The sequence below is a fragment of the Physeter macrocephalus genome, chromosome 9 (assembly GCF_002837175.3).
Source record: "Physeter macrocephalus isolate SW-GA chromosome 9, ASM283717v5, whole genome shotgun sequence".
NCBI lineage: Eukaryota > Metazoa > Chordata > Mammalia > Artiodactyla > Physeteridae > Physeter > Physeter macrocephalus.
The window spans coordinates 32,707,287-32,733,649 of record NC_041222.1 but is presented as its reverse complement, the minus strand read 5'-3'; the positions used below and the strand labels follow the sequence as shown (position 1 = coordinate 32,733,649).

Below are 26,363 nucleotides of genomic sequence, written 5' to 3'. Positions count from 1 at the left end.
TTTTTGCATTTTGATGTTTTGTCCCACAATTTTGAGCCAAGCTTGAGAGGAAGGAAGCGTGGACTGGTAGGAAATACATACACAATCCTGGGTGTCACTTGTAGTATGATCTTAGGAATTTCATTTAAAAGTTTTTTCACCTGTAGAATGCAGGACTGGAGCTGATAGTCGCTAAAGTGCTGTCCAGTTTTCGAATATTGTATGGTTTGCAAGCCTGTTTGTTTTGATGACTCTGGAATTTTTATTTTAAAACTTGGGGGCCTTTTGTGTCACAGTTATTTCTCTGGATTTACATCCCTAACCTTATATTCTTTTCCCTAAGGGAGTAATTAAAAATAGCAAGCACTGGGCTTCCCCGGTGGCGCAGTGGTTGAGAGTCCGCCTGCCGATGCAGGGGACACGGGGTCGTGCCCCGGTCCGGGAGGATCCCACGTGCCGTGGAGCAGCTGGGCCCGTGAGCCATGGCCGCGGAGCCTGTGCTCCGCAACGGGAGAGGCCACAACAGTGAGAGGCCTGCGTACCGCAAAAAAAAAACCAAACAAACAAAAATAGCAAGCATTTATCGACTATTTGCGTTGTGTTAGTACTGTGCTTATTTAGCATTTGTAGACATTATTTTGTTTAAGCTTCATATCAACCCCATGAGGAAGGGAGTATCATTGTCCCAGCTTTACCGATAATGAAACCAAGCCTGTGAAGGGGTAAGTAGTTTTCTGAAGGCCACACAGGGAGGAAGTGAACCAAACTTAGACCGACTTCAGAGCTCACACATTTAACCATTCTGTTACACTTGTTCCTTATTTGTTCCCTTGACTCTGTTCTTTCTTTTACCCTGGGATCAATAGGCTGTTTATCCTGAGATCCTTTATAGTATTGTTCAGTGTTTAGGGTCCAGAGCTCAATCAGGGAAGTGAAATTGGGTGTGCCTGATGCACATAGTAATTGGTTAGCCTAAGTTGAAGTGTATACTAGCTCCACCTATCAGTTGGATACTCCTGACTCATACTGTGTTTCTTCTTGCTTTTTGTAACTTACTGTCATATGTAAGAATCAAAAGTTGTCATAAACACCAGTACCAAGGTCCTTGGATCGTCTTGGGTTTCATGCTTAGGTATCAAGCTGTCCATTAGCTCCCTGAAATGCTTTCAGAATTGTGTGTGTTAGTGGTGTGTGGAGGATGTACATTGTCCAGAGAAGAAATTCTGGTCTTAGGTTCACAAAAGCTCTCATGACAAAAAATGTTTGAGCCTGCACCTTACCATGAATCGATCTGCACAAGATCCTGACATAGTACGGTACTTGTTGGAATGTGTGTAGACAGAAGGCAGTTGTCTATAGCATTATAAGGAGACATTGCTGCAAAATTGTTCAGAAACCTGGAAATCAGAAGTTTACACTGAATTTGTTTCTAAATAGTGCCCCGCGGATGAGGGAGTTTCTTGAACTATTGGCGGGTTAAGAAAAACAACAACAACAAAAAACTGCATTATGTTGATACTGTCATAGGTATTACGGAAAATAAGTTAACCACATTAAACATTTAATCTTGAACAACTAATGATAATGATTGCTTGGGATATTTTTTGTATTAAGAGGTATTAACTGGAGCTGGCAGCTGCCTTCACATAGTTGTATCAAAAGAAAATACAGGCAAGTAAGTATTTCAGAATACTTTTATTAGTCTCCTGTTCATACATGTACCTTTTAAAGGCCTGGGGCACAATGATGATTAAGAACTGGTCCCTGCCTCTTGGTCCCTGTGTTCATGATTTCGTGGGAGAGGTAGATACATAGATGGATGAATCGTGTTTATACAAAGTCATGAACCAAGCACATGGGGACACCGGATGGGGTAGCAGTTATCCATTGAAAGCAAAAGCCTGAGGGTAAGCTAATTATAGGCAGTAGTGGGTGAGGGAGAGGGATAACTGCTGGAGGACCACACAAAGGGCGGGGACCAGTGAGGGGGGACATAAAGCACAGGGATTGCCAATACGTTTGGGGGAGTTCTATTTTTGTAATTATCTTATTCTCTTAGGATAAACTGTACTTTTTCTTCATTTCTCCATCTTGAGAAAATTTTGTCCATCCTACTTGTGAATAACACTACTTCATGGGATATATTAATATTGCAAACTTAAATAATGCTGTTGACCTAATAAGCAAGAGCTAGAGCAAACCCCGTCCCCCAAACCTTTAAGTAAAACTTAATGGCACATTCTTGAATCCTTTTTAAGGTAGCTCCGTGGCTATTCTGCCTTTGTGATTCTCATATATTTTTTTCCCCTTGGTAGATTCCGATAAAGGGGGAGAGTTTATCTTGGTGCTCAGGTTGTCTTCTGTGACTAACAGGGACAGTGCCACTGTGATCCCGAAGCAAAGTGGCAGTCGTGTATTTTTTTTATTTTCCCAGATGTTTCTGAGTTGATCCAAAGCAATTTATAGACACAGCTCTGTATATGTTAATATCTGGGAAAAGAAACTGTTGAGGGCAGGAGAACAATTTAAGCTGCTGTCTACCTGGATTGAAAACTCAGGTTGTTTTGGGGTTCCTTTCAGCTCATATCCTCAGATGGCCTACGAGCAAAGATAATGTCAAGGCAGGCTTTGTTGGTTGTTTCTTGCAGGCTGAACCTGCCTCGTACTATGGCTAAAACATCCCGGTGCTCTATCCAGCCTTCCTCACAGATGAGCTGTGGGCATGTGACCCTGTCCAGGTCAAGGAGATGTAAAGAAATGCCTTTTTCTCTTTAACGAAAGACCCATAAAGAGAAAATTGCCCTCTTTCCGTGCTTGACCATGGTTGTGTGAGGATGAGTTAATGTTCACTTCTGCAGCAGCCATCCTGGGGGACATGGGATATGAGAGAGGTCAGGAGAACCAGAGATGCTGACCCAAAGCCTTGATACTGCCATCATCCAACCAAGCCTGGACTTGTTCTGTGAGTAATAAAAACCCCTATTATTTAGGCCACTTTTATTTGGGTATTCTGTAACTTGCAGAGGAACTGTCTTAAGTGATATATTGCTAAACCATGGTGACTCTCCATACATATCTCAAAATTAGAAACAACCTAACCTTTAACCAGTTGGGAGACTAGTTAAGTGAACTCTCATATCTATACAGTGGCATGTATTGTACAGCCATTAGGAGTGATATAGTCAAAGCATTATTTAGGGGTATGGGAAAATGTTCTTTGATATGCTAAATAGGAAAGGAAGCATTTAACAAGATAGCATGATGTTATTTTTGTTTAAAAATGCTTATATATGCATTGAAAAAATGCTGGATGGGCTCATCAGCATTATAGTTTGTTTGGCTGGTAGGATTATGTGTGACTTTCAGTTTCTTTCCATTCTGCTTGTCTTCGTTATTCATAAAACTTTTCTAATCTTAAAACTATAAATGTGAACCTAAAACTACTCTATAAAAATATTAATTAAAAAATTGTAAAACAGGATTGTATTTGTAGGCCCATTTTGCCTCTCTTCTGACCCATCTGAGTAAATAGTACAACCGTCTACCCAGTTGCTTGGGGCCCATCTTTGCAAGGTATCTCGATTTTTCCAGTTATTCTCACCCCCTTCTCCTTCCATAACCATGTCTTTCTGTGCCATCTCCGAAATAGATCTTAAGTCCTTCTACTCTTTGCAACTTGTACTGCCACAACCCTAATCCAAGTCTTTTTTTTTTTTTTTTTTTCAAGTCATTATTTTTTGGTTTGAATCCCTGTATTACCTTCTTGCTGGTCTCGCCTTTCATCCTGGCTGCTCTCAGATCCAGTCTCCACATACCATATGAACTTTAAAAATGTTTAGATTATGTAATACTCTAGCTCAAAATACTCACTATAATGTCTTTATATAGGCCAATGAAATAGAATAAAGTACTCAGAAATTGATCAACTTATGTATGTCAGAGGGGCAGGCAGATCAGTGTGGAAAAAAGATGGACACTGGGGGGATAGTAGGTTATTTTTGTGGAAAAAAAATGAAATTGGATCCACCTATCTCATCATATGCAGAAGTCAATCTGAACAGTATGAAAAGACAGAACTTTAAAACTTTCAGAGAAGAAAAACAACCAAGAAGACTTTTTACCTTGGGGTAGAGAAGTATTTCTTAATGGGTCACAGAAAGCTCAAACCATAAGAAAAAGATATTACTCAGTTAAACTTAAAAGCGTCTGTTCATCAGAAGATATCTTAAAGAAAATGAAAAGATAAGCCAGAAACTGAGAGAAGATATTTGTTAACACGTATAGCCAACAAATAATTATCCAGCTTTTACCAGTTTTGTACAAACTAAAAGTTCAGACTTAACAAAACAACAACAAACTCACCACTGCCTAAAGCTCTCATTATTCTTACGTGAAAGTGTAAAGCCCTTTCTGTCTATGATCTGATTCCCATAATGTTGCATCTGACCCCACTTCCTCCTTGTTCACTGGGTTCCCACCAGACTTCTTTTTCTTCCTTGGTCACTGCAGGCTCCTTTCCCTATATGGGCCTTTGCAACTGCTTTTTTTCTCATATCTCTGATTCTGTTCTCCCAGCTCTAGGTGCTCTCATTCTCATCCTTCAGATCTTAGTTCAGAGGTCACTTCTTCAGAGGGGCTGTCTCTTGATTCTTAGGAATGAACGATTACTTACCAATTGTGTTAAGACCTCCCTAGTTAAGAAAGGTCCTGATGGGGCAGCAGGTACTTCACTGGGCTGGATGGTGAGGACTTGTGTTCCATTCTTGATGCAGATACAATTTCCCACTGACTTTTAACCTTGGGCCTCACATATGCAGGTGTTGGCCTGTAAAATTCTGCACCCAATTCCAGTGTGGTATATAGTTTGCCAGATCGCCAAGCAATTCTCTGATACCAGCTGGGTGTGTCATACAGTTCAACTGGAGATAGCATCAGATTCCACAGGTTAAGAGCTCAGCTCCACAAGAATGTCCCTCCTCCCTGCACTTCAGACACATCATCTGTGTTTTTAACAGCCTCCTCCTTGAGTTTGATTAATTTGCTAGAGCAGCTCACAGAACTCAGAGACACATGTAACTTACCAAATTACCTGTTTTTTAATAAAAGGATGTAACTCAAGGACAGTCACATCGAAGTCAGATACATAGGGCAAGGTATGGGGAAAGGGTGCAGAGCTTCCACACCCTCTCCAAGTGCGCTACTCTCCCCAAATCTCCCTGTGTTCACCCACCTGGAAGCTTTCCAAACCCTGTCCTTTGGGTTGTTCTGGAGGTTTCCTTATATATGCATGATTGACTAAATCAGTGGCCATTGGTGATTGAACTCAACTCTCCAGCCACTCTCCCCTCCCTCCCTGAAGGTCTGGTGCGTGGGACTGAAAGGTCCAACATTCTGGTCATGTGGTTGGTTCTCCTAGCAACGGGCTCCCAACCACGAGTGCCCTCCGAAAGTCACGTCATTAACATAACAAAAGACACCTTTTATTGCTCTCTTCACTTAGGAAATTCCTAGAATTTTTGGACCCCTGTGCCCAGAACTGTGAACTAAGACCAAATAGATACTTCTTATTGTAAATCACAGTATCGCAGCCTGGTTCAGTGTTTTTCAAATTGCAGTTCCTGAGATTCATGACTATGCAGTGAAATCAATAGTCTACATTTTTTATTTTAAAAAAGAAGACAATAGAAAATATAAAAATGTGCCGCACATAGTATTTGGTATTTGTTAAACTTTTGTTTCATTTACATGTCTATTCTATGCAGATATACAACACGCACGTACGGGAGTTGTGGTCAAAATGTTGGAAAGCAACTCATCTAGCTGTCATCTGAGGTTCATTCTACTTCTAAAGTTCTAAGGTCAACTGCAGGGTTACTGAAGAATCTGAAGTAGATAGGCTTTTTAGATGCAGCTTTACTTTTAAAGAATACTGTGAAGTAACTAAAGAAAGCTTTTCTGAGCAGGATCTCTTAGCTTGGTAACTTTAATGACTACAACACAAAATAGAAGCCTTGGTTTCCGTAAGATAATATGTTAAAATCTCTTCAAAAAAATTCATTAAATAGTTTAAAACAAGCCTCCAGGAAAATGTATTTCTGTTATTAATTTGCTTAGAAATACTTCTCCTAGTAAACTATGGACCAATTCAGAAAAAATTCTAATAGGATTTCTGATGGGAAAGTTAATATAATAACTCAGGGTTGGGGGACTTTTGTCCTTTCCTTTTCTTGCTGTTATTACTTTGTGAGTTAAACTGCAAGTTAAGACAGTGGAATCCTTGGCACAGGACTCATGGAATTTGCTTCTTTGCTTGTTACCTGTCTTCCCCTTAAAGACCAGTCCAGAGATCTTGAGGACCATAGAGATCTATGGTTTTAGTGTGAGAAACTTATCCTTGCAGTGATAATCTTTGTTGGGTTGCTATAAATGCTGGTCTTTCTCCTGCAGTAAATCTCATGTTTTAAGTCATCAGGAATGAATTATAGATAAGCTTAGGTTGTAAAGTTCCTTCCTTTGTTCTTTTTTATATTCTTTCTTCTTTCTATGGATTCACTTAACTTTTAGCTTTTGCTAGAGATATTTGTTCAAAGCAAGAACTCTTAGTCTTCTGTCTAGAAGGGCACATCCTATTTTCCCCACCTCTACAACTACAGGGAAGTGGAAAGAATAGTAAAACAAACACTGTGTACTTATCACCTAGATTCACCAGCTAATATTTTGTCACTTTTGCTTTGTAATGTGTATACAGACAGACAGATATATACTTTGTGTGTGCCAAATTGTTTGAAAGTAAGAGGCAGGGAGACATGATATTTCACCCCTTAATGTATCAGCGTGCATCTTCTATAAACAGTTTTCCAGTATAAGCATGATACAGTTAAGACCTCCATATATCCAGTGTATAGTTCATATTCGTATTTCTCTAGTTGTCGACAGAAAGTCCTTGATAGCTCGTCTTTCTTCGTAGCAGTGGTCGCCTAATCTGGTACTCACGTTCAAGAGTGGCTTTGTTGTGCTGTCTCTTCAGTCTTCCCTCACACCCCCAAGAAACAGTCCCCAAGCGATTTCCCTTTATGACTTTGGCATTTTGAAGATTCCAGGCCAGCCTGGTGGACTGCCCTGCAGCCTGGACTCATCTGCTTGTTTTCTGATGTTTAGATTCAGGTTAAGTATTTTTAGTAAAAACACTACCTTGGTGATGTTGTGTACCTGGGTGATGCTGTGTATTTCCCAGTTGTATCACATTGTTGGCGAAGCTAGTAATCTGGGATGATACTTTGACATGTGAATAACCTGTTCCCCAACAACATTTTACCCAGTGGTTTTAGTATCTGTTGACGCTGTTAATACATTTGGAGTAATGAAGTGGTAAATTCTAAATTCTTTTTCCTTTTAAATTAATATTCTTCTGTAAAGAAGAGCTTTTCCTGCCTTACTGCCTTCCTCCTTCCCCTCGTTTTCCGTGAGTGAGTGTGTGTGTGGATATAGACTTCTGGATACCTTTTTCCAATAATAGCAGCAACCATTTATTGACTGTTTATTATTTGCCAGGCACTGCGCTGAGGGTTTTATATGCACAGTCTCATAATTTTCCCGGCGGCCTTGGGGAGGTAGGTTTTATAACTCTTTCCACTTTTTACATGAAGGAACTGAGGTCTGAAATCGTAAAGTGACCTGCTCTTGCTCACAGAGATGGTAAGGATTCCAGACAGTAGCTCTGATGTCACTTCATGATGTTGCATCCCCACGTATCATCCAGGATCTCCTTTCTCAGACTCAGCCCAGCCCACACAGACAGGGTCCCTCCTAACGCGTACCCTCACGGTCAGAGGAGTGTCGATAACCAGCCCAGTCCCGGGCCCTTTTCCATGCTTGCTGCTTTATTTCAGAGTCTGTTGCCTTCTCTTACCCAGCTCCTGGATCTGTTGGTCCCTCCCTTACTTGTCTCCTAGAATAATGTCTCCTGATTGGATCAAGGCACACATGTTCAGTGCACCTAGCTTGGCCAGCTGGTTGGAAGAGCCATTTTCTAGTCCTTGGCCTCATGGCATGTCCCACATCTACACCTGTTTTCTTGTGGTACCGTGGACTCCACTCCTGGCAACTGGGTTTAAAATTATGTTGTAATCTACTACAGTTACTGTTCTTTATGATGCTTGAATTGTCTCAAGTTTTGCCAGTGAGGACCCCTTCAAGTTGGCCCATTGTCCTATTTGTCACACCCTGTTAGTCTAGATAGCCTTCTTGCTTTCTAGCACACGATGTAGCAGGCTCACCTTGCTCTTTTTTTTTTTTTTTTTTTTTTCTTTTTTAAGAAACCAAGATACAGCACTAAGTGTGCTCATTGCTACTGGGGTGTCATTGCTTCTAAGAATGAAGGTTTTTTTGTTTTGTTTTGTTTTGTTTTGAGGCTTCTGTTGATAGCATAGTGGAAATGAAGGGTGGTAGACAAGAAAACCTCTGCTTGGTTTCCAGTTGGAGTTGTGCAGAGTTGCTAGGGATTTGTGTGGATTAAGCTTCTTCACTCACCCTGCTTCCTGCTTGGTCATTGACCAGTCAAGCCCTGGTAATCAAGCAGTTGCGGACATTTGATTAAAAAGAATTTCTCTTTTTGCTGGCAGATAGACATTTCAAAAGACATTTCCTGTGAACTTGATTCTCTAGTGGTTCTTTTTTCCCTTCATTCCAAACTTGAAACTGTGAGGAGATCATTCTTTGTTACAGAATCTCCAGTAGAAAGCTATTAACAGAATTGAGGCTGCATCTACTACCTCATTGCTGTGTATTTTCAGAACTAATTACTGGCTATTTTTCAAAATTAAATTAATTACCTTAATGGAGTACTTATTTGCCTAAGTTTAAAGTTCACTCCATTTTAATGTTTATTCTCTTGAATGGCCCATCAAGGGAAAAGAAAAAAAAGATTTTTATTTTGTGTCCTGGTTTGATATGAAAGTGTTTTCTTTCTTTTCTTTTTCTTTTTTTTTTTTTATTAAATAAGGCACCCAAGATAGTAATGGCCTAGGAAGCCCGGTCAGAAGAAATTTTTCAAGATACAGGTATCTTTCTCAGTAGGTTTTTTTTCAGTTATGGTTACATAGAGTGTATTTTATTTTAATGTTTAAGTGGTACTACAGTCATGCTCTCCTCTTTTTATTTTTTTGGCTTGATTGTTTTCTTTTCTCCTTATAAGGTAAGCATTTTTTAACCTGATGCTTTGTGAGTAGAGTGGTGATTTATCTTAAATTATTTTAATAATAAATCAGTGTTGAACTGGTGTACTCTTAAGATCCATTTCCTTTCTCTCTGTCTTCAAAAAGCAAGAGGTTTTATGTTTCTTTGGTGACTATAGGATAAAGTTAACCTTTGCAGGTTAATTGCTGTGTAATTAACACAGACAGGGTAGAGATCAGAGGACAGTAAGCTATTGGGAAACATCCACAAGCTTTTGCTGTACTATAGGGAAGTCCATTAGGTTATGCCACCCCAGCTCCTTAAATAATATCCAGAGAAACCTGAGTCCTTTTCCTGGGAATCTGCTATGAGTTTTCCTCTATTGATGAGAGTCCTTGATAGAGATTCTTTTTTAATTTTGAATTCTTGAATGTTATTTGTAATCTGATAAAGCCTTTTTTTTTTTCTTTTTAATGGAGTAAAGGGTAAAGTTCAGTTTAGCTGTTGGTGACTTACTGTTTTTATGTAAAGAGGATTGGTCTCTAATACATTGACTAACCAGTAATCATCAATTTTACCTGTCACTGTGCTGCTAGGATAGTTTCTAAGGAGAAAACTTACAAAGAAATTTAAAAATGACCACTAAATACAGAAAGTGCTTTGCTTGATGTAAACATTTAAAAACCTACTAAAGTATTTCAGTATATCTGTCTTATATTTTTATCATCTACCTTTTGGTAACTTACTTAATCTCATTTTTATCTGATAGTTTTATATTTTAAACACTTGCTAAAAATTGCTCCTTTCTACAGGATGCCCTGAGTGTGCTTTTTTGTTTGATATTTTGTACGTATAGTGGATGACTTGTAAACTGGGTTTATGGTTGTCCCCTCTCATTTTTTTTCTCTCTCTCTCCTAAGTTCAAGGCATATTCTGTTTAACGATACTTTTGTAATTTGGATGTTGTTAGTCATAAAATCATTGGAAGGGCTTTATAATTTTGGTATAAAAGCAAGTGAAAAATTAAAACCTCTCAGTGCAGTGTGGCATTCTGGAACAGAAAAATGACATTAATGGAAAACAAGAGAAATCTGAATGAAGTCTGTGTTTGATTAATAGTAATGTACAATGTTAATTTTTTAGTTTTGGTAAATTGGGTATGTAAGATTTTATTTTTAGTTTTGATAAATTCTATGGGTAGGTAAGACATTTTAACATTAGTGGAAGTTGGGTAAAGGATATATAGGAACTCTCTTTTATTTAGTAGAAATTTAATTTACCAAAAGCTTTAAATATATGGCCATATGACTAAATAGTGGTGAGCCAGGTGCCAGGGGTACAAAGAGTCCTGAGGCTGGTCTCTTCTTTCCAGAATGTCACAATCTTGTTGGCAGGTCAAGGTCTTCTTATCCGTGAAAAGATGAGTAACAGTACCTTTATGAGGCAGCCTGTGCCAATGAATGATACAGAGAGTCCTGTAAGTAGACACATGGCACGTTTGGAGAGGCCTTTGCAGAACAGGTGAAACATGAGATGAGCAGGATGGGTGGGTACAATTTAGATAAGTAATGGAGAGGTTGTTCTAAGAGACAGGAGAGGCCATGAATTGAGGAAAAAATACTGGCAGTGATGATGCAGGGTGGGTTCATTACAGTCAAAATGAGCTAATGGAGACTTGCGCTAATCAAAGTATGGGATGATGAGGGTCTGACTAATATGCTGGAATTGAGATTTGACAGGATCTGGTGATGACGGATATAGGAGCACAGAAGAAAAACAAAGCAGTGGTGACTGATAACGTGAGCCGGTGGAAGTTACTTAGCGGGTTTGTGTTAAGCATTTCATTTTCAGGTAATGCTGAACTGCCAAGTAGACTTACTTGTCTGGCAAGAAGTTAGACCAGGGCTACCGGAGCATGGGAAAGGAGCAAAAGGTTTAGGACTGTACCTCTGCAGTAAACAAGGAAAAGCCGAGAAGGAAATCTAACAGCAGCATTCAGAGAGATAACTAAAGAGGGGCTGTGGCGATCACTGTAGTGTTCCTGAAGCAGGTGGAGGAGAGTTTCATAAGGAGGATATGCTAGCTCTGGCTGAGATATATCAGAAAGATGACTGTGACATCTTGAAAAAATAGCTATCTGCACCATCATCAGTTTTTTTGAGATTGGTGGGCCTGGAGTCCAGATTACAGGGGGTTAAGGAGTAAGGGGTGGGTGTGTTTGTGTGTGTGTGTGTGTCTGTGTGTCTACAGGAGGGGGTTGTTAAGAACTGGGGACTGCAAATTTACACTAGTTTTTAAAGAAATTTGGCTCTCCATAGACAAGGATATTTGGCTCTCTCTCTATATATATAGACACACACACACACACAGACCAGTAGCTGAAGAGGGCAAAAGAAGGTTAATTTAATTAAATTTAACAAACATTTATCAAGTGCCAATTATGTGCCAAGACTGTGTTAGGGGCAGTGGAGGACACAAAATGTGATTAAAATATAATGTTCTTTTTGCCCTCCTGAAAAAGTGCTACCTCAAGTTCTCTTAGTGTTAGGTAGGCAGTTCGTCTTAAACACAGTGCTAGAGATGCTGGAATTAGGCTTGCAAGCAGAAGAGCAAAATCAGTGACAGAACCACCTAAGGTGGAGGTGGGGGTGGGGAGTTGGAGAATTGACGAGCAACGAAGGGAGAAGGGAAGAAAAGATGATGCGGGGGGAGGAGTCTGGTCCTTGGAAGGGAAAGGGATCCTCCTTTAAGAGGGGCACAATGGAGAATAGGAGAAGATTAGTGTTAGAGCTATTTTGAGGTAGAATAGAGTACAAGTAAGGAACCCAGGAAGTCTTTACTGTGAATGGCATGTGCTGCAGACTAGGGGTATGTTTTTTGCCTTTGGAAAGTTCTGGATGGACAGGAAAATGAGGCTGTTAGTGCTTATTTTTGGTCCTATGAGACAAAAAAACACCTGGGCCACTGAAAGTATTGCTTTTGGCTGAGGGTTTTGTTTTTTTTTCGTATCTAATGAAATAGACATATTTTTTAATTGCTCAGGTATTATATGAATGTCTCAGTGCCTGCAGTTAGCTAGAGTGTGTGTCGGATACAGACTCTCACAGAACTTAGAGTCCAGGAAAGGTGGTAAGAAGGACATATGCAGACTTAATAAATGCTTGCTGATTGAACTCTGATCTGAGATAGAAAGTGGCTACGTGCCCGACCCATGCACATGAAGTATTATGGGATATAGAGGGGAGAGAGAATTGGAGCACTTTTCTGGCTATTTCAGTAGAACAAGGACTTGAAATAAATTTGCCATATATTTAGCTGAAGGCCTTGTTTCTTCATAGACCTATTTCCTACATGTTTAGAATCTATTGTGTGCTCGTGTTTTTTGGTCACAACTAAGTAACAGTACATAAAGAATTAGCGAGCATGATTTTGGCCACTCAAATGAAGGACGACGTTATTTTGAACTCTATTTAGGTAGCACGTTGGCAGGACTTTAGGGTGGGCATTGGTTGGTGGAGTGTCTTTATTACTGCTCCGATTTGCCATTTTATGTATGTAAAGTTGTCTTAAAAGTGTTAGTACTATTTTATTGACTGTACTTTTAAGTGCATGTACAGTAAGTAGGTGCAGGTCAATTGGAGAGAAGAACTAAGTAGTGCTACCTTTGGACGTTTATTGTCAGATGCAGGAAGAGATACAGAGGGGTAGAGAAGGGAAGTAAAAGTATTTGTGGGGGCTTCCCTGGTGGTGCAGTGGTTGAGAGTCCGCCTGCCGATGCGGGGGACACGGGTTCGTGCCCTGGTCCGGGAAGATCCCACAAAAAAAAAAAAAAAAAAAAGTAATTTCGGGAGGAAAAAAAAAAAACTCACATTTTTGTTCGAAATATTTTTCAAGATGATTCTTACCAGTGAAGGGGAGGAGAACGTGCCACCCCACACATTTTTGAGAAAGCTATTTTGTGCGGTCCTACTTGGAAAGAAAATTATAGAAGAGACTGTTTAGCTATCACAGGATAGGCCTAAAAAGTGATTCTAAAGGTATTAATTAAAATGTGATCACTACAGAAGTTGGTCTGAGAATTTCTCAACACTTGTTCTCACAGAACATTGTTAATAAGCAGGGTCTTGGTTGGCGTGGGGCCCCTGTTGAGGGATATATTTAACTGAATACCCTCCCATCACCACCCCTCCCCCTTTCCCCCTCGGAAGAGGCAGCAAGGCCTGCCCACCTCGGTCCCTGGAGCCCAGCTTGCTGCAGCCTCGGCTGAGGTCAAGCACTCCCCTTCCGGCCTCTCGAGGGCTTTCTCCATGTGTTGCCAGTGTGCTGGTAAAAATGACTTTAAACTCTTGTCAGTACAGTTACTGGTGCATGCATCACAGTCCCACTCAGATAAACCTGTCACAACACAGAGGCGGCCGCTGGAGAAGAGTACAAGGGCAGGCCTCTAGCTTTTCATTCGAGCATCACTAAACGTGCACAGAGTGCCCAATTATTTCAGCATTATTGAGCAAGCCTACAGGAGGACCCAAGCCTTGCTACATTAGATTTTCTTTAGTAATTTGCTCAAGTACCGCTGAGGACACTTAAAGGGCTTAAAACGGTGGCTGCAACCAGTTTCCTTTTCTGGGTTGTTAATTCAGGTTTTCTCTTTCAAATTAACTGTCGCCGCATGCTGTGCAGTGGTTCTGGGAGAACTGTTTAACACTAATTTTCTCAATTTTCAAGCTTTTTTTCTTCAACATAACTGCTTTAACAGTTAGTCACATGTATGTTTTGATTAGAGATGTATGATAGTGAGGCTTTATGTTTTGGAGACCAAAATACAGATGCTTTGTTAAATCTAATTTCATCTATTAAAAGTAACTTAGTTTCACTATTTAAAAATTAGGTTATTTACAGTGCATTGCAAAACCACCAAATCCAAGTAAAAAAGATAGCATTTCTCTATTACTCATCTCCTTCCCTTTATATATATATATATATATATATATGTATATATATATATATATATAAAATAAATCTTTCCTTCACGGGTGCTGGGCTTTCCAGGATCTTTTTGCACCTCTTTCCTCTCCTTTTGTTGTTGGGGGGTGTCTCGGATATAGGGAACAAGTTCAATATCTTTGTCTCGTTTCTCACAGCAGCAACAACTCCAGGCCCAGCATTTATCACATGGACATGGTCTGCCAGTGCCTCTGACCCCGCACCCTTCAGGGCTTCAGCCCCCCGCCATTCCGCCCATTGGTAGCAGTGCCGGCCTTCTGGCCCTCTCCAGTGCCCTGGGAGGGCAGTCTCACCTTCCAATTAAAGATGAGAAGAAGCACCATGACAATGATCACCAAAGAGGTAAGCAGTTTTCTCGGGATGTCAGTCTGATATTACCTACCTGTTGCTGAGGGTAGGTCTGTATGTCATTGTTTATTCTTGTTTCTGGATTTCGTTTTACCAGTGACTAAACAAAGGATTTCCCCTGGAAGGTAAATTAATGATTGGAAGCAGTCTTTTGCCAAATGATACCGTAGTGGTTGGCAAGAGTTAATGTGCCTCCCAAAGGCAAGGGGGGGACGCATTTCCTGGTTATTGCCTCTGATCCCTTGCTACACCCTAAGTTCCCCAAGTCTAAATCAGTCATGAAGTGCCACAGTGCCCTGTGTTTGAAATAGTGAGTGGCATTAATAGCTAGTTTTGACCAAATCTATTTTGGGGAAAGATTTACTGATCATTTACTCATTTGACAGACTCAGTTATTATTTATAAATCACATATAATGCAGTGAGAATCTTGCAGGTAAGAAAACAATTTCAGTAGTCTTAGTAATTGAGAAAGTACAGCCCAAATTAATGAAATCTGTTGGTTTGATTACCTCTTTCACCTAGTCTGTTTAGAAGCATGAAATGAACTCATTGCTGCCTATAAGAACAACAGTTTTTACGTAAAGAATTGATTGTAAGGCCAGTTGTGCTCCTTCTAGGTTGGTTTCTTCCCTCCACTAAAATAGATGATGGTGCAGAGACATTTTGATGTGACTCTATGTTTGTATGGTGCTTATTAGTAGTTTTTATTAGTTAACGGCAGAAAAACAAATGAAAGTCTCTCCCAACATTCCTTTGTGGGAATTTACGTAGTACATGGGTGGTTCATTGGTTGAAAGGGTGTGGTTATAATTAAAACCTCATATCTGTTCTAGTTTCAGTGTCATTACCATGAATTATAATCTTGGGTAAATGATTTTTATCACATAAACATAAATTTCCCATCTCTGATGTTGGAAGCACTGTACTATTTGTCATTCAGTTATCTTAGTGCTATGGTCCAGAGCTGAGGCATGTCTATAAACACTTCTATAAGTGGAAAAGTCAGTAAGGAGTATAAATAACACAAATATCCAGCTTTGGTTTCTGAAATTGTGTCAAAGGTAAATTGGTGCTTTGTGGATCTGGTCAAGTAATATTAATAATTAACTTTACAGCAAAGTTGACAACTGTGCCATTTACTATTTAGCAGAGATCAAATTTGACAAATGTATGATTTTATGTAAACTAACTGGTACTTTTCTTTTTTTCCTTCTTCTCCCCATTTGCTCTGCCTTTGCTGCTGTTTTGCCTATAGACAGAGATTCCATCAAGGTAGGACTCAAAATTACAGATGAAGGAATGGCTTAAAAGGGGGCTCTCAATGATTTGAATAAATGTAGTAATGGATTCTTTGAAATTTACAGGATGATTTGGTGGGCTGTACCAAATAGTGGTAAACTGCATTTTTGTATTGCTTTCAGTTGTGCGTTTGAGATTTTTTAAGATATTGGTCCCATTTCTCTATCAGAATCAGATTTATAGACCAAGATTGAATTATAAGATCTGGCTTGCATTGCTCTTTTTATTATGTCTTTGCAATGTGAAAAAGAATAACTGCTTTTCTTCAGTTAAGCTTGGCTATAAGATAAATAATAATGGGAAAAAATTGGTTTTTAAGGAAATAAACATTTTGGGAAACAGTTCCATCCTACAAAACTCTTTATCAAAACATTTAAGAGCATTTTTCTTCACCAGAAAGAATTTTTTTTTTTTTTAATATAATGACATCTTGGTTTCCAGTATAGCAAGTTATTCTCCTTAGGTTTTGCATTTGTCTTATCTGCCTTCTCTATCTCTTTATAGAGAAGTTGTAGGGAAAGAGGAAAAGTAGTTAGGGCCTCATGATTTGGATGTGCTTGTGTAATACCATAATGGGGTATGCTAAGGATGCCTGAATTTATATAGTAAGCAAACAAGAAAAACAGGCTACCATGGCAGATAATGAGTAAAATAGAAATTGCTTGGTAACTTTTAAGCCAAGCACAATGTAAATACGCTACTGTATTGTGGATAATTGTATTACGCATGCCGTTGTATTTTGTATAGATTAGAAAGCAAGGGCAGTTCTCAAGCATTGGCCAAAAGCACAGATGCTGTCAATTCCTTTTCTTGTATTTTACAACAGTTGAATGTTTTGGAGCATAGGCAGTTACGTCTCTTGCAGTTTTGTTTGTTTGTTTGTTTTTAATTAATTTATTTTTGGTTCCATTGGTTCTTCGTTGCTGTGTGCGGACTTTCTCTAGTTGCTGCGAGCCGGGGCTACTCTTCGGTGTGGTGCGCGGGCTTCTCATGGTGGTGGCTTCTCTTGTTGCAGAACACGGGCTCTAGGTGCGTGGGCTTCAGTGGTTGTGGCTCGTGGGCTCTAGAGCACAGGCTCAACAGTTGTGGCACACGGGCTTAGCTGCTCCGCGGCATGTGGGATCTTCCTGGACCAGGGCTCGAACCCGTGTCCCCTGCGTTAGCAGGCAGATTCTTAACCACTTCGCCACCAGGGAAGTCCTCTCTTGCAGTTTTTAATGAAGTTATGTATACAGAGACCAAAATCTTCCCCTGAAACCACCTGTGCTTTCACTTTGAATGCCTCTTTATTCCTTGTCCTTTTATAATAAAAGGGAAATAGGGGTTTGTTTTTTTCCCCAGTCATTAAAATGATGGAAAATAAAATATCTATTTTACCCTTTAAGAATCTTTGTAATTTGAAAGGGTATCTGCACACCCATAGAAATGTCAACGTTTACAATTGGAACTGCACACATTGAATTATTTAATTATGCATTTACAGCATTTATGCATATACATTTGTTGTATAATATGAACATCAGTACCTAAATTAAAAAGCATTCTTAATCAGAGTGTAGTAAGTATTCCACACATATGTACTTAGGAAGTAGTAAGTAAATGCATTGACCAAGATTTGCTGGTAGCAGCCCTTGGAAAGCCTGTCTAGTTATTCTTAGGCCAGTAACATAAACATTCCCTGCTTCATATGATAAATACATACCTTCAGGCAGGCCAGTGAACTAAACAAAAGCCTCCTCTCATGGCCCACTCCCAGAAGACTGTGAAAATATTTATACTCCAGTGCACACTTTTGTGTCAATTATATTTTATAGTCCCTCACGTCAGAGTAGGGTATATTTTGAAATCATCTGTAATCATTCAGGATGAGTCTGGGAGTGAGTATCTATATGGCTTGGAAGCCAGGGGAAAAACAAAAGGAAATAGAGACGGATGATTTTGCCTTGATTTATTATGGAATGGTAGCTATAAATAGATATTTTTTGGGGTACCGTTCTTGAATTTGAAGTCGTGTTGTGTCAGGTTTGGGGCTGTCCTGTGGCTTTGCAAGGTGAAATAGTTCACTAATTTTTGTAAATGTGTTCTGTGATGCTCAGAGAAGCAGTTAGTTGCTTGTTCCATCGATCGTCCTCATCCTCCCGTAAGTGGTTCCTGGTTAAGGGGGGCTTTTTATGATTGTCTGCTGTGTGACTAGAGATGGTTTTTATCAGCTGGAGCATGCCAGTTGCCTGCAGCTGGAGTCAGGGTTGTATGAAATAATTTATTCATGCAGGATAATGCTCCTTAACATTTAACAGGTAATGAACGTGACATAAATTTCCTTCTTGCTTTTAATTTTTCCCTTTCCTCTCCTAATGTGCAAACAGGCAGCTCTGGTACTCTAAATAATAAGTAATTTTTGGCCATCTGTCAAAAGGAAATTTCAATACAAATTTAAATTAATGGTGCCTGAAATTTTTTATAGCTCCTCTAAAAGCCTCTAATGTGCAGAAAATTCTGAATCTGCTGGTAGTAATTAGTGTTGCATGTAATGAGGATGTGGGCAGTGTTATACAGCCCCAGTGTAACATTTTGTTATGGTAGCAAAATTTTGATTTATGCAAGGTTGTGGATGGGTTTAATTGTGAGATACAATTTAAAATGTTTTTTTTTGACGTTACAGATTATTAAACAGGGCAGATTTCAGAATAGCTTATAAAATATAAATTTAAACTTACTGTAAAGATTCAGGTAATTAAGGTGCTTTACCTTTAGGTATCAAGTAAAAATGAAAGAAATTCCCTTGTTAAAATGTTGGGCCTTTTTCTTCCTTTTCTTTTCTCGGAAGTTCTGTGACCACTAAACCAAATGCTATTGGCTTTATTGACAGTGTTTTCTATAGCTCCAGTAGCCAACTTCATTCCTAAGCCTTTTATTTACAGACCTGTATCTGAAGTTTTTCAACAAGGATGGAGAATGCAAATATGGACCTAAAGGAACAAGCACTTAGCCCAAGCCCAAGAATCTTTTTTTTTTTTTTCCAAGAATCATTTTATTTGGTGAGGAGAAACCAGAATGGTGTGTGTTCTAGGGCTGTTAAAAAGTAAGGATCCGAGGCACCTGCTTGTTACTTGGCCATCCAGTACCCCCATACATGTGCCGACAGTAAGCCTCGGATTTGGGGCTGAAAATGGCAGGAAACACAGACCACGGTCCACTCTCACCCTTAGCAGATAGGGTGGAAAGCCCAAAATAGGTTCCTACTTCTCCTTCCTGAGTGGGGACTTTCTAACTTCTATAGTTTCTTTTGAAAGGATATAAGTGAAACCAAGGAAACATTTTCTGAGGTAATGAAAGCTTCCACTGCCTATCCCTCCTGTGGGCTGAGGGGTAGAAATGGGTTGGCTCCATAGTGGTGAGAGAGCAGACATTCCCACATACTGCCAGGAGCTTCCTAGTTGCTGGAGGTCCCAGTTCGTGAAGAGGAGTCATTAGGTTCCTCACATCACTCTCAGTTTCCACCTGATTGGCTGACATGATTCAGAGCTGTGAAGGCCAGATTGCCTAAAACTTAGTAGGAATCTGAGATTGAGAAATAAGTCCCATTACGCTCCAAATGTCTACACCTTCTAGCAAAAACTAGCCACCAAAATCAAGACCAACTTGAATATAAATGGCAGAATTCACTATCACCAACTATTGGTTAGCTCCATGACCTCTCCCAAGTTGGTATTACTGTGCTTGTTATTACTTCCTAAGTCCTTCTTATGTATGTTATGTATCCTGTTTTTTATCCTGAATGCAGTAACTTCAAGTCAGTTCCGTGAGGGATTTGCCATTTTTTATTTGTAAAATATAGCATAAGTCCATTTTTTCCCTCTAAATGGTGGTGTTTTTATTTTTATTATTTCGTTGGATTGTCTTCTCCAAAGTGCCATATGCATCATCGAAGAGTATGATCATTTTTAGTGATTTGTACATTGCCAAATTTATCTCCAGAGCGCTGCAACATTTAAAAATGCCATATGCAATATTAGAGTATGTTTCCACACAATCCACCAATACTGAACTTTATAGCTTTTGTAATTTTTGCTGGTATAAGTATGGATAGTGCACTTTTTAAAAAAATTACATATAGATATTTTTCAAGCTAAATGCTCTTCTTTGGGTATATATACTATATCCCCCCCGCCAACCCTGTCCTGTATGGATTCTTTGTTTTTGTTTAAGGGTTTTCATAATGATCTGCTTATTAGTTGTATCTGTGGCAATGCCTGTTTATTCTGTCAGAGCTATATTTTGGTATTTATTCTATGTAGATAACTAAAACATCATATGGTGCTTTTCTTCTTGTCTCTCCAGTTATTCTCTGTTGGCAATAAAGGTTTATCAATGAGAATTAGACTAAGACTCCTTTTATGTTCAAGTTGAAGTGTATGATTCGGGCCAAGAAAGCACTTTTGCCTCATTAGTTGGGTGTTACAGGTGAAGGTGGGTTTTTAGCTTTCATTAACAGAATGATTTCTTCTATTTACCCCTTCACTTTGTACATCAAGACTTAATGGTGAAGAGTTCTGTTCCAGGATCTTGTGTGACCTGTGTGACTTGGCTTTTGTTCCCCTCTGCCTCTTTTTCCTGTTGCAAAGGAATATCAGTCTGAAAAGAGTGTGCCTTTTAATATGTTTAACCCCTTGCATGTCCTGTGTGGGAGAAAGCAGAGAAGAAACCACTTGAAGAAGGAGAGGTTGGCCAGTAGAAGAGAGGATAACTGGCCCAGGCAGTTTCGGTTTTAACACTCAGTCCCTTTCCCCCATACAACTGTGTGAGATAGGAAGGTTTGTAATCGTAACCCTTTGTGAGAAAGCTTGGTGGGATTAATTGCCTATAGACTTTAGAAGGACACATTATATAAAGACAAAGGCCTAGAGTTGAAATCCATAAAATACTATAAAGAGAAGGTATGATCAAAAAAACCCCAAAAACAAAAAACTACGAACACTACCGGCAAACTAAACTGTAGTGGGGCTTGCACTATCTCCTATTTTCCCCTTGGTCATCAGTAATCTGAGAAAAGAAGGTATGCGGTTAAGGGCTGTGACTTGGACACTCCAGTTTATCCACTCTAACCTCTGTGGCCCCTAGTTACCTAGTCAACCCCACTGATCTCTGAGCATGTATAGCTCATAGTTCAGATTTCATTGTGAAGGTAGGTGGTGAGGAAAGGTTTATTTATTTATTATTTATATCACGTATGAGAAAAGGTTTAGAGGTGTTGAGGCCTTGCCCAAGGTCATATAGCCATTGCCATCCTCAAAGGAAAGTTTTCTGGGTGACTCAGTCTCATCCTTTGTTATTAAAAATTTGAAACATACTCAGCAGTAGAAATAATAGTGCCAAGATCCTCCATATACTTCACATCAAGGTATAAGAGCTATCGATTTTTAGTCACATTTTAATCTATTCCTTTCTTTCTTTGCTAAAATATTCTGAAGCAAATTCCAGCATGCGTTTTACACTTATGTACTTCATCACCTAAAATGAACACATTTCTCTGAACAATGGACATTTTTTTAGTAGCCATAATGCCTTTAATCACTTAATAAAAATAATTCCTTGATAGCTTCTAATATCGAGCCTATAAGCAGACTTCTTCAATTATTTCAAATAATTGGTTTGCAAGAGTTTCCCTCCTTTTAAAATTTTTCCTGTGCCACTGATTTGTTGAAGAACCTGGGCCAGCCTTCCTACGAATGGCCCATATTCTGGATGTGTCTGCGTGCTTCCCAGTGGTGTCAAGGGGACTTTCTCCTGAATCGTACTAGGAAGAGTCTGTTTCTTATGATGAGAGGATGGGTAGAAGAATGACGTCTAGGTTTGCATGTACATGTTGGTGATAAACAGTTCAGTGAAGCTTACCAATAATCGGGGAGTAAAATTTTTAGAAATGTATGCTGATCATCAATAAATAGAATTCTATTTGTATCCTTTTACCTTCAGACACAGACTGTGATGTAGTTGCAATCCATCTTCACTTTCCAAACATACATATTGCTTAAGCTAGGCTTTTAAAAATACATTTTCAAGTAGGGTTTTTAAAATATATTAAATACATCTATTTCCTTAAGGGTGTAGTGTCCTAGATGCCCTGTGCTCCAGCACAGCGTTGGTCTCTCTCACTAAATTCTTAGCTCCTTGAGGGCAAGAATCTTATCTTCTTGGTGGAACTGTACAGGAGGGCAAATCGAGGGTGAGTAGGAAGGGAATTGTAATAGAATTAGGATTCCCTTCTCTCTCTAGGTCAGCTTTGTGTCAATGGGCAAGTCATTTAACTTCCCTGGATCTCAAAGCTACTACTCCAGGCATTTTTTCCCAGGCATTTGGAATGTAGATGTTTTCTTATGTTATTCAGTCCTGTCCTATAAATGAATTTTACAGTATACATCTTATACCATAGGGTATGTTTCAGCAATGAAGTTGGCCATACCATTAGCCAAATAAACACAGTGGTAATTATATTTCATTTGGGGTGTTGAGTGGTAGGGAAATAGTTTAATGTTCTAAAGTATACCTTTCAAGGATTTAATATTTAACTCTTTGAATTTTCCAAAATAAGATGGTAATTTAAAATTAAATGTTTCAGCATTATGCTTCCTTTTTTATTTCGTTGTAGAGGTATTTGTTTCTGCCATGTATTTTCCTATTTAGAGTTACCTTATCACAGAATAATCAGGAATTTTGTTCTATGGGTTTATGATGCAGTAATTTGTTCAGTATTAATTGATACCTGCCTCTAGGCGTGTAAGCTGTGTGAAACGTAACAGGTGCCCTAATTCCAGAAAATATGTTGTAATTGTTTGTTTGTCGAACAGATGAATAAATATCTTTAGGGCATAGCTGGTCCTCAGGTGGTGAGCATGAATGGATTAGTGATGGGGGACGGGGCTGGTCGTGGGGCCTGCCTTCCCCAGCTGATTTTTGGCAAGGGCAGTTTAATTCTTTTCCTCCATAAACCAAACCTCTTAGTTACCAGACATTTTCATCCCCATGTTTAATGTCTCTAATGTTCTAAATTAGAATGCATTTCATCTCTTGCAAAAATATTACATCATAAAGTTTTTATTCAACATGTTTTTTTTTTTTTCAATTTTAAAGGGGCTCAATATTTATCTGTTTAAACTGGCATTTGAATTTCAGAAGCATTTGTTTCTCAAAATGTAGATAATTCTTCCAAAAGAATTATTTGAAAGAATGGTTCATAATCTTTTTTATATTCTTATAAAGTAACACTTACTATAACCTACTCTGGAAAAATCATAAAGTTACCCAGGGGGATGCTCAGTATCCTCACTTCTCTATTTCTTGAATTGTTTCTGCTACAACACTGAACTCTACCCAACTTGTATACTTTGTTTTATGGTGCTTTTGAAGTGCTTCAGATACCTTCTGGGTTAAAGACTCTGTACACCTGGGGGCCAGCCACTAACAAGGGCTGTAATTTTGGACGTGAAGAGGAGTCATATCTAGTAATTACCATGGCAGCTGCCTTGGGACAGGGTTGAACAGAATTCGGGCTTCATGAAAGAGGGGACTGGAAAGGAAGTTTGCTTGAGGGCTGACTAATACCTGCTGTAAGAGTTTTGGATCCTTTTAAATAAACTTGCTGTTAGATGAAACTGATGAAATCATATTTCAAGACTAAATGCTGCTTAGATCTGGCAAATCAGAGCTAAATCTTAGAGTTTGAATACTTGTTGTTTTACTTTGAGTCTAAAAACTGAACAAAATAAGTAATACGACTTTATCAGATTCATTATTCAGAACTAATCCAAATATTTCTGTATGTAATAAATTTTAACACTTTAAAAAAGCATTTTAAGTGTCAACTACTAGTATTGTCCCTTTAATTTCTGTTTATGTGTGATAGTTGTAATTGGTGGCTAAGTCCCCTTCTCCCCCCAACCCCTAACAGGAAAACAGTAACATACACATGCATGAAATCTACTCAAGTGCAGTCTGCCTTTCTTCGCTCACACTGTTGGTTATTCCATCCCTTCTTCAACCACTAATGTTCATGAAAAGCTCACACTTTCCGGTCCCTCACCATGGCTGTAGGGTGAGCTTGAATTCTTTTTCATGAAAATGGACTCATTATTTATAATTGTATCACACCCTAAGGATTCATGAATCTTTTTTTTTTTTTCCCCCCAAATTGGTACTTTTCAAGTTGCTGAGTGTTGATATTTAAGGGAAAAAGGAGAGGGGAGCGGGGGAGGAAAGGTAAACAGGTTAGTGATGCCACCCAATGAGAGAAGCCAGTAGACAATGTAATAATACCTCATTTTTATTTATTCTTCCTTATGGTCATTTTAATTATTTTAGAAATTTTTGAGTATTCATTTCTTTCTTTAAACTTCTGTTTTCTTGAGCGACATTTGGCCTTTTGAACAACAAAATAAAATTGGAAATGCTAATGTTTTGAGCCAACCAAAGGAGGAAAATAAAAATGTCACCATGGTAACAAAGCTGCTTTCTAGATGGTTTCGTAAGATATGCCTGAACCAGAAGCAGATGTCTGATTTGAGAATCTTGCCTCCTTCAGTGTAAACAAATAACTTCTGGGCAGGTGTTGGAAAATAATATGGAAATCCTATTAAGGGGCCCCGGGTTCCTGTCAGTCAGGAAGCCCTTGCCACAAAAGGGCTGGTAGTCACATAAAGGAGCAGAGTAAATTCTCATTAGGCTTGAGCTTTTCCCAGGAAATGATTGTCTCGGTGTGTTCTTTCTCCTGTGAATCTGAATGTAAGCTGTTGCTTCTATTGATCTATTCACTGGCTTTATTTTTCTCCTCTTCATTCGAGATCCTCCCTCGCCCCCGCCAGCCTGTATTCTCCCCTTCACCCACCCCTTCCCTTTAGGTTAACACTTGATCTGTGCTGCTGCTCTGAGAGTTGTGACATTTGTGATTTTAACCTCCCACCCTGAGTGGGGGAGGGAGGAAAGTCACTCTTCATCCCGGGGCCTGCTGGACAAAGAAACAGGCTGATTAGGCCGAGTACCGGGGGCTGTTAGGAACCACACAGCGAGAGGCAGCCACAGTCCTGAATACCCTTCTGTGTACATTTACTTGGAGTTAGAGTTTTATGAATTAAGCAGAAGCTAAAAAGCATGAAGAGACAGTGTTTTTATGAACTTTTCAAAACATATGTAGTTATCTGGTAAGCCAATAAAACTGCGCTGTCCAATATGGTAGCCACTAGCCACAGGAAGCTATTAAATTTAAGATGGCTAACATGAAATAACATTTAAAAATCTAGTTTCTCGGTTGCACTGGCCACACTTCAAGTCCTCGGTAGCTGCGTGTGGCTGTCTGTCATAACTGCCCTACCAGTGCAGGCGTGGAAGAGAGCCATCATCACAGAACGTTCTGTCGGATAGGGAGAGACTTTGGCCTCATAAGCCTCGCTGGTTCTGCTCTTCCGTCTGTTGAAAACCAATCCCTGATAGTCAAAAGCAAGGTTCCTCCTGATGCACAGAAAATAAGGGGCATGTGTGTGTTCTGGTTTTGTAGCTTCTTTACTGTTCCGAAGTGGTTGATATGGTCGACTGTACTAATACAGTGATCTTTTAAATGGTTGTAGGCCTTCTCCGCGCCCCCCCCCTCCCCCGCCCCCTGACCCCGGCGGAATTGGTTGAGCACTTTAACATGGATCTTCCCAAAGTGGACCCCCAGGAGATGCATTTTAATGTTTCTAGATAGGAAGTTGAGGCAGTTTGGTGGCGGTGGGGGGTTTGAAGGCTGTGCATAACGATGCTCTTTATAAAACTCAGAAGGTTAAATGTGGATAAACACTGAAAACAAGGCTTCAGAAAAGCCACACTATTATTATGCAGCATTTCTCGGGACTATAGTCCCCAAGACGCACTTCATAAAGCCAATAAAGCGCACACTGGTGGTCTCCCGTTGCCCTAGCAACGGACCATGGGGCACTGTGTATGTGAAATGCATGAACATCTGTGAATTAATCTTTTTTAGTTGTTTTCTTGGCACTGATTGGGCCACTCGGGCTTGTGCCTGTGACAGTGTGTGGAGGGGTAATCTGGAGCAGTCCCCAGGACCTAGCCCTCAAGTGGATGCTGGAACAGCAAGTGAAGGGAGATTTATCCCGGTGGTGCATCCAGCAGTTGCAGGGATTTGGCTTGACAGCGCTCTCAGTGGGATGTTATTAGCTTACTTTCTGGTGCATGGGGAAATGAATAAAAAATTTCCTAGTAAGTCTGGGCATTATTGGGTTTATTGGGCTACCCTGAAAAAATAATCTTTAGAGAAAATTGAAATAATCACTTGTGTTTATACCACAGTTATCAGGACTTGAAAGGTCTCTGAGTTATTCCATACCCTTTGCCCCAGCCCCAGTCCTGCTCCAGGGATTATAACCAAACCATATTGGACTAGTCAGAATGAGACTCCTGAAACTTAGGCTGGAATCTGTTTCAGTAATAAAATCTTGTAGTAACCTAGTCTGACCTTATTTAGAGAAATTTTAAACTGAGCTGGTGACAGTTTTACCCTTGGGAGAA

The 26,363-nt window shown here is 39.5% G+C and overlaps 1 protein-coding gene across 6 annotated transcripts in view; it reads left to right on the top strand.

Annotated features, from left to right (window-relative positions):
- The window catches only part of TLE4 (TLE family member 4, transcriptional corepressor), a 152,233-nt gene that overhangs the window by 56,217 nt on the left and 69,653 nt on the right, over nt 1–26,363 (top strand). For 3 of the 6 annotated variants that reach the window (XM_024126816.3, XM_024126819.3, XM_024126812.3), the window contains 2 exons: nt 14,298–14,499; nt 15,763–15,779. In XM_024126816.3, coding sequence (XP_023982584.1) covers nt 14,298–14,499; nt 15,763–15,779 — 219 coding nt within the window. Of the gene's footprint in view, nt 1–14,294; nt 14,500–15,762; nt 15,780–26,363 lie in introns of all 6 variants that reach the window. The other 3 variants (XM_024126815.3, XM_024126818.3, XM_024126811.3) reach the window with 1 other exon arrangement.